The sequence below is a fragment of the Pseudophryne corroboree genome, chromosome 6, assembly GCF_028390025.1.
Source record: "Pseudophryne corroboree isolate aPseCor3 chromosome 6, aPseCor3.hap2, whole genome shotgun sequence".
Taxonomy (NCBI): Eukaryota; Metazoa; Chordata; class Amphibia; order Anura; family Myobatrachidae; genus Pseudophryne; species Pseudophryne corroboree.
In genome coordinates this window covers 320,518,783-320,528,057 of record NC_086449.1, presented here as the reverse complement: position 1 = coordinate 320,528,057, position 9,275 = coordinate 320,518,783, and the positions used below count along the sequence as shown (strand labels likewise).

At 46.8% G+C, this 9,275-nt stretch overlaps 1 protein-coding gene across 1 annotated transcript; it reads right to left on the bottom strand.

The window, feature by feature from the left end:
- Positions 1 to 6,981: 6,981 nt before the first annotated feature.
- On the bottom strand, positions 6,982 to 7,572 carry LOC134934554 (olfactory receptor 5AP2-like). The gene has a single exon (XM_063929972.1). It carries the CDS (start codon positions 7,570 to 7,572, stop codon positions 6,982 to 6,984), a length of 591 nt encoding a protein of 196 aa, XP_063786042.1.
- Between the last annotated feature and the right edge of the window lie 1,703 nt (positions 7,573 to 9,275).

Below are 9,275 nucleotides of genomic sequence, written 5' to 3'. Positions count from 1 at the left end.
CAGTTGTGGGAGAATGTGAAGGAGGAGCTGTTGACGGGTCACGTTCCGCTTGACTTGACAATTTTCTCACCAGCAGGTCTTTGAACCTCTGCAGACTTGTGTCTGCCGGAAAGAGAGATACAACGTAGGTTTTAAATCTAGGATCGAGCACGGTGGCCAAAATGTAGTGCTCTGATTTCAACAGATTGACCACCCGTGAATCCTGGTTAAGCGAATTAAGGGCTCCATCCACAAGTCCCACATGCCTAGCGGAATCTCTCTGTTTTACCTCCTCCTTCAATGTCTCCAGCTTCTTCTGCAAAATCCTGATGAGGGAAATGACCTGACTCAGGCTGGCAGTGTCTGAACTGACTTCACGTGTGGCAAGTTCAAAGGGTTGCAGAACCTTGCACAACGTTGAAATCATTCTCCACTGCGCTTGAGTCAGGTGCATTCCCCCTCCTTTGCCTATATCGTGGGCAGATGTATAGGCTTGAATGGCCTTTTGCTGCTCCTCCATCCTCTGAAGCATATAGAGGGTTGAATTCCACCTCGTTACCACCTCTTGCTTCAGATGATGGCAGGGCAGGTTCAGGAATGTTTGCTGGTGCTCCAGTCTTCTGTACGCGGTGCCTGAATGCCGAAAGTGGCCCGCAATTCTTCGGGCCACCGACAGCATCTCTTGCACGCCCCTGTCATTTTTTAAATAATTCTGCACCACCAAATTCAATGTATGTGCAAAACATGGGACGTGCTGGAATTTGCCCAAATGTAATGCACGCACAATATTGCTGGCGTTGTCCGATGTCACAAATCCCCAGGAGAGTCCAATTGGGGTAAGCCATTCTGCGATGATCTTCCTCAGTTCCCGTAAGAGGTTGTCAGCTGTGTGCCTCTTATAGAAAGCGGTGATACAAAGCGTAGCCTGCCTAGGAACAAGTTGGCGTTTGCGAGATGCTGCTACTGGTGCCGCCGCTGCTGTCCTTGCTGCGGGAGGCAATACATCTACCCAGTGGGCTGTCACAGTCATATAGTCCTGAGTAAGCCCTGCTCCACTTGTCCACATGTCCGTGGTTAAGTGGACATTGGGTACAACTGCATTTTTTAGGACACTGGTGAGTCTTTTTCTGAGGTCTGTGTACATTTTCGGTATCGCCTGCCTAGAGAAATGGAACCTAGATGGTATTTGGTACCGGGGACACAGTACCTCAATCAAGTCTATAGTTGCCTCTGAATTAACGATGGATACCGGAACCACGTTTCTCACCGCCCAGGCTGCCAAGGCCTGAGTAATCTGCTTTGCAGCAGGATGACTGCTGTGATATTTCATCTTCCTCGCAAAGGACTGTTGGACAGTCAATTGCTTCCTGGAAGTAGTACAAGTGGTCTTCCGACTTCCCCTCTGGGATGACGATCGACTCCCAGCAGCAACAACAGCAGCGCCAGCAGCAGTAGGCGTTACACTCAAGGATGCATCGGAGGAATCCCAGGCAGGAGAGGACTCGTCAGACTTGACAGTGACATGGCCTGCAGGACTATTGGCTTTCCTGGGTAAGGAGGAAATTGACACTGAGGGAGTTGGTGGTGTGGTTTGCAGGAGCTTGGTTACAAGAGGAAGGGATTTAGTGGTCAGTGGACTGCTTCCGCTGTCACCCAAAGTTTTTGAACTTGTCACTGACTTATGATGAATGCGCTGCAGGTGACGTATAAGGGACGATGTTCCGAGGTGGTTAACGTCCTTACCCCTACTTATTACAGCTTGACAAAGGCAACACACGGCTTGACACCTGTTGTCCGCATTTGTGTTGAAATAATTCCACACCGAAGAGGTGATTTTTTTTGTATTTTGACCAGGCATGTCAATGGCCATATTCGTCCCACGGACAACAGGTGTCTCCCCGGGTGCCTGACTTAAACAAACCACCTCACTATCAGAATCCTCCTTGTCAATTTCCTCCCCAGTGCCAGCAACACCCATATCCTCATCCTGGTGTACTTCAACAGTGACATCTTCAATTTGACTATCAGGAACTGGACTGCGGGTGCTCCTTCCAGCACTTGCAGGGGGCGTGCAAATGGTGGAAGGCGCAAGCTCTTCCCGTCCAGTGTTGGGAAGGTCAGGCATCGCAACCGACACAATTGGACTCTCCTTGGGTATTTGTGATTTAGAAGAACGCACAGTTCTTTGCTGTGCTTTTGCCAGCTTAAGTCTTTTCATTTTTCTAGCGAGAGGATGAGTGCTTCCATCCTCATGTGAAGCTGAACCACTAGCCATGAACATAGGCCAGGGCCTCAGCCGTTCCTTGCCACACCGTGTCGTTTATGGCATATTGGCAAGTTTACGCTTCTCCTCAGACGATTTTAATTTAGATTTTTGGGTCATTTTACTGAACTTTTGTTTTTTGGATTTTACATGCTCTCTACTATGACATTGGGCATCGGCCTTGGCTGACGACGTTGATGGCATTTCATCGTCTCGGCCATGACTAGTGGCAGCAGCTTCAGCACGAGGTGGAAGTGGATCTTGATCTTTCCCTATTTTAACCTCCACATTTTTGTTCTCCATTTTTTAATGTGTGGAATTATATGCCAGTATCAATAGCAATGGCCTACTACTATTTCTACTGCGCACAACTGAAATGCACCACAGGTATGGATGGATAGTATACTTGATGACACAGAGGTAGGTACAGCAGTGGCCTTCCGTACTGCTATATATAGTATACTGGTGGTCACTGTGTCAGCAAACTGCAAAACTAAAATGCACCACAGGTATAGAATGTAGATGGTTAGTATACTTAATGAATGACGACACAGAGGTAGGTACAGCAGTGGCCTACCGTACTGCTATATATAGTATACTGGTGGTCACTGTGTCAGCAAACTGCAAAACTAAAATGCACCACAGGTATAGAATGTAGATGGATAGTATACTTAATGAATGACGACACAGAGGTAGGTACAGCAGTGGCCTACCGTACTGCTATATATAGTATACTGGTGGTCACTGTGTCAGCAAACTGCAAAACTAAAATGCACCACAGGTATAGAATGTAGATGGATAGTATACTTAATGAATGACGACACAGAGGTAGGTACAGCAGTGGCCTACCGTACTGCTATATATAGTATACTGGTGGTCACTGTGTCAGCAAACTGCAAAACTAAAATGCACCACAGGTATAGAATGTAGATGGATAGTATACTTAATGAATGACGACACAGAGGTAGGTACAGCAGTGGTCTTCCGTACCGTACTGCTATATATAGTATACTGGTGGTCACTGGTCAGCAAAACTCTGCACTGTACTCCTCCTATATAATATTAATTATACTGGTGGTCCCCAGTCCCCACAATAAAGCAGCACACTGAGCACAGAAATGGAGTGTTTTTCAGGCAGACAACGTATACTGGTGGTCACTGTCAGCAAAACTCTGCACTGTACTCCTGCTATATAATACAGCTGCTCCCCAGTCCCCACAATTAAGCAGTGAGAGCACAGATATATTATGCAGCACACTGAGCACAGATATGGTATGGAGCGTTTTTTTCAGGCAGAGAACGGATAAAACTGGTGGTCACTTATCAGCAAAACTCTGCAGTGTACTCCTCCTAACAGCTGCTCCCCAGTCCTCCCCACAATTAAGCAATAAAGCAATCAAGTTCAACAATAAACGGAGAGGACGCCAGCCACGTCCTCTCCCTATCATCTCCAATGCACGAGTGAAAATGGCGGCGACGCGTGGCTGCTTATATAGAATCCGAATCTCGCGAGAATCCGACAGTGGGATGATGACATTCGGGCACGCTTTGGTTAGCCGAGCAAGGCGGGAAGGTTCGAACCTGCCTCGGACCCGTGTAAAATGGGTGAAGTTCGGGGGGGTTCGGTTTCCGAGAAACCGAACCCGCTCATCACTAGTTTACACTTAAACTGATGTATAGCAAAAGAAGTAAGAACCATTTGGACAAACAAACACAACATCGATGTTGGTCAATTTTGGTCAGTTTACTAATCAGCCAAAAACTGACCTTTACAAAATTTACCCTAAGATGTTTAAAATGTTTCCTTACAGTAAATGAGAGACATATTATATAATCTTTTGTCATTTTAGTTACAAACTTGGAAATAAAAATTCTGGCAACTTACTGCTGAATACTTAGCTTTTGATAATTTAATGTATGCAATAAGGGCTTCATTCAGGTGTGGTTGCGCCCATCGTTGCAAAGTACAGATTTTTTTGTACTTTGCACACGTGCAGGACCCATTCTGTGCGTGCGCAAACGGGTCCTGTGACATAGGAAGCAGGATGGCAGGTAGGAGACTGTGGCTGTCTGGGGGGCAGGTAGGAGACAGCCACAGCCACCATTTGTGAAAATGGAGGCTTGTTGTTGCCGTTTAGGGGGTGGGAAGAGGCAAGGGATCTCCGTCATAGAATGGAGATTTCCTGGCCTTGGTGGCAGGCGGCTTGCATAGCACCATGAGTGCCTCAAGCCACCTGATGGTGGGAGAGAGAATCTGATGCAGCTTGGACCACTACTGCAGCAGGAGGTGTCTGCTGCATTTACATACAGCACCATCATTGCTACTGCCAAGGAAGCAGAAGTGATAGTAAATCCAACCGCACCTGAATGACCCTCTAAGAGTAACAATGATGTTCGTGTGTCATTAAAATTGTCCGCTTTACTGAAATATAGATTTCTGGAAAATATGAGTAAAACTTTTTTTTTATAAACCAAAATTCAATTAAAATTCACACTTGGTATTGTCTGATTATATGGGCCAGATGTAATGAACTCCGAGTTAGCCGGAGGTGTGGGTTCCAGGCCGAACGTGGACTTTTTTTAAAAAGCGGCAATCATTTATGTGGCATTGTTTTACCTTGTACATGATTGCCATTTTAAAAAGATGTCCAAGTTTGGCCGGAAACCCACACCTTCAGCCAACTCCAATGTCATTATATCCGGCCCTATATGTGCAAGAAGGAGTGGTGATATACTGGCTGACGGGATGCCGGCTGTCAGTATATGGACAGTGGCATCCCTTCTGCCTGTATACCGCCTCTCTACTTCTCCCATCTCCCATTATTCCTCCTCTCTACCTCTCCCATCTCCCGCTATTCCTTCTCTCTATCACTCCCATCTCCCACTATTCCTCCTCTCTACTTCTCCCATCTCCCACTATTCCTCCTCTCTACCTCTCCCATCTCCCACTATTCCTCCTCTCTACTTCTCCCACTATTCCTCCTCTCTACCTCTCCCATCTCCCACTATTCCTCCTCTCTACCACTCCCATCTTCCACTATTCCTCCTCTCTATCTCTCCCATCTCTCATTATTCATCCTCTCTACCACTCCAATCTCCCACTATTCCTCCTCTCTACCTCTCCCACTATTCCTCCTCTCTACCACTCCCATCTTCCACTATTCCTCCTCTCTACCTCTCCCATCTCCCACTATTCATCCTCTCTACCACTCCCATCTCCCACTATTCCTCCTCTCTACCTCTCCCACTATTCATCCTCTCTACCACTCCCATCTCCCTCTATTCCTCCTTTCTACCTCTCCCACTATTCCTCCTCTCTACCTCACCCATCTCCCATTATTCCTCCTCTCTACCTCTCCCATCTCCCACTATTCCTCCTCTCTACCTCTCCCATCTCTCACTATTCCTTCTCTCTCCCTCTTCCACTATTCCTCCTCCCTCCCATCTCCACTATTCCTCCTCTCTCCTGCTCTCCTGTCTCCCGCTATTCCTCCTCTCTATTTTAAATTTACATACCAGCACTTCTATTTACTAACGTCAATGACTGATTTGCCCCAAATATAAGTGGGATGTGCATTTGCTATAACATTTGGCATAACAACTTTAGGAGGACATTATGTATTTACAGCAGACATGTGGGACCATATCCCCACTCCCCTACCTGATCGCACCAGCAACCGTGCTTCCCCAGTTACGTTGCCCCCCCCCCCTGTCATTTTTATCTGGATCCGCCCCTGGATAACAAAATAGTAACTCTGCGGCCTACTTCCCAGCAGCCTGCAGTGCATTCAGCGGACAGCGTGACCCTGTACAGGGGGAGTTAGGAAGTGCTGGAGGACGAGCAGGTTTGCTGTTTCCTCTCTCTGTTACCGGCTGCAGCAAAGGCAGGGGCTGGCCGGGATTGGCAGGGGAGAGTGACAAGCACTTCATTGTGACATGGTCTAAGCTCACACATGCTGTTCCGCTGACCCCAGGCTTTACTGTTTATATTGTATTTTATATTGCTGACAGTAATGTGCTTTCTCTAGTATGTGATGTGCTCTCCCTAGTACCACCCTCTCCCTGTCTACTGTCACCAGATGCTGTCACACTCTCCATGGCATCACCCTCTTCTTGTCACCCCCTCCCTGGTGTCTCCTTCTCCCTGTCACCCTCTCCCTGGCATCACCCACTGCTGTCACCCTCACCCTGGCATCACCCTCTCCCTGTCACCCACTTCCTGACATCACCCTCTCCCTGTCACCTACTGCTGTCACCCTCTACCTGTCACCCAATGCTGTCAGTGTCACCCTCTCTCTGTCACCCACTGCTGTCATCCTCCCTGGCACCACCATCTTCCTGTCACCCTTTCCCTAATATATATTTTTTTAAATTAAAAATTTACAATATATTAGCCACCTGTCTCATCACACGTTTGATCAGGCAGGCTGAGGGCATTGGCGGCATTGGACTGAGATGCGAATTAGCAGCAGGGGGGCCGGGGTGGTTGATGATGATGATTTTGTAGGACACTGGTGGGGGAAGTTGCCATTAGCACTGGTGGGGTCATCGGCAGGACTCTGTGGATATTATGGCTGCAGTGCCTCATCAGCCACTGACCTCACCGCACACCACTGAATTACATGCAGGTGTCGGAATTCCGACCACCAGTAATATGTCGGCTGTCGGGATTCCGATATCGGACCACTAAATGCCGGAATCCCGACATCCGGCATTTATAACTGCATCCCGTGCAAGAATCATAACCATATGGTGATTCTTTGAGCAAAGAACTGTTGCATGATATGTATTATTTCTGTGTTCCTTAAACTGTAGATAAGTGGGTTCAGCATTGGAATAACCACTGTGTAAAAGACAGAGGCAACTATTTCTTGATGCATTAAGGAAGCACCATATGGATGAAGGTAATTGAACAGAACTGTGCCATAAAATAAAGTGACACATAACAGATGGGAGGCACATGTGGAAAAGGCTTTTTTCTTGCCTTGAGATGAAGGTATTTTGACAACAGTGACTGTAATACAAATGTAAGATATTAAGATAATAAAGAGTGAGCCTCCTCCTATGATAGCTGCACAAACGGAGATTAGCATCTCATTTAAAAATGTAATTGAGCATGAGAGTCTTATAAGTGGAAGAACATCACAGATAAAATGATTAATAATATTTGAACCACAAAAAGTCAAGCTGAATGTGAAACCAGTTTGAATGGCAGCTTGAACCACAGCAGCAAAGTATGAAGCAGCAAATAGTAGATTGCACATTTGTATCGTCATGATGGATCCATAACGCAAGGGGTTACATATGGCCACATATCTGTCATATGCCATCACCCCAAATAGAAGACATTCAGTAGAACCAAAGGACGAAAACATAAACAGTTGAATTGCACAGCCAATGCTGGTTATATTTCCGTTTTGTCTATGGAGATGAACCATAGTGTTAGGAACAACTGAAGAAGCATAACAAATGTCAGTGAATGACAAATAGCTTAGGAAAATGTACATTGGTGTTTGGAGGCTGGGAGAGATGTGGATAATTAAATAAATGCCAATATTACCAATTAATGTCAGCAAATACATTGTAAGGAACAAATAAAAAAGCACAAGTTGGAGAGTTGGATTTTGAGTGAGTCCCAGAAGAAGGAATGTTGATGTCTTTGAGTGATTTCCAATGTCGCTTTCTACTGATAACGATGGCTGAATAAACAACAGGAAAAAGTTTGGTTATTATAAAATTCGATGTAAGTATACAGGTTTTATTTGAACTAAATGCTTACACTTGATATGTGTCTTCACTATAGTCAGTGTGAGGTTTTTTTCACAATATTAATCTGTTCTGATGAAATCAGCATTATTTAACCAAACATGGGGGAGTATTCAGAGATGGACTTAATGTTAATAAAAATGCAAACGGTCATGTATTGGCTGTCTGTGCATACGCTGTGGCTGCAGTGCACATGGGTAGACTTTCACTATGCGATTGCATCTCGGAAGGAAGTGAGCGACATGTGGCGGGCGGTTGTGGGCAGTGACACAGAGTTGGAGGGAATTGGTTCAGGAAATGTCATGGCCGTTTTTGGGGCAGATGGATGATGTTGCCTGCATTTCCTGTGATGGGAAACATAGTGGCGGTGCACCTGTATATGCAGCCCCCAGCATGCAATTATATCAATACTCTGAATAACCCCCCATGGTCCCTTGTAGACCTTCCATAGTTTTGCTAATACCCAGAATAGTTATTCTGAATGATAGACTTCATGAAGTCAGCTTTGTAGTAGTCTGTGTTACATGGTTGGCGGACATGGATGGATTGACCTTTAAAGTTACCGGAAAAGTTCCCAGGAGGCCGACCGCATGGTTGGGCTGATTGGCACATGTGGCACGCCCCCAGTAGTGCATCACTCACCATTATATCTGGCAGTTGCCAGCACCCATTAAAGGCTGCAGCTTAGAGTAGCTCTGACACTGCGAGGATAGGCTGTGATCTCCCATGACAGAGCTCCTCCAGTCACCAGTTCCCGACAGCTCCATGGCACACACACACGGTTAGTGATATCTCTCATCCTTTGGCTGGCCCCTCTGCTTTCCTCTACTCTTCTGCTCTTTATGCCCTCCTACTGTCTGCTACACCCTGACTCCTTCTCACACACAGTCCAACCCCATCTGCTCCCTCCCCCACCTGTGGAACCCCCCACCTCCACTCGCGACACCCCCTCCAAGTAACCGCAGCACCCCCTTCCCCATCAGCGGCACCCCCCTCCCCCACTCGTGGCATCCCCTTCCTCCAGCCATGGCACCTTCTTTGCCCACTCGCGCCACCATCCTCCCCCACTCGCGCACCTCCTGAACCGCGGCACCCCCACCCACAGTATATTGTGAACAACGAATGCTGCTGGGTGGTGTAATGTAAATAATGAATACTGCTGGGTGGTGTAATGTGAATAACGGATGCTGCTGGGAGGTGTAATGTGAATAACGGATGCTGCTGGTAGGTGTAATGTGAATAACGAATGCTGCTGGGTGGTGTAATG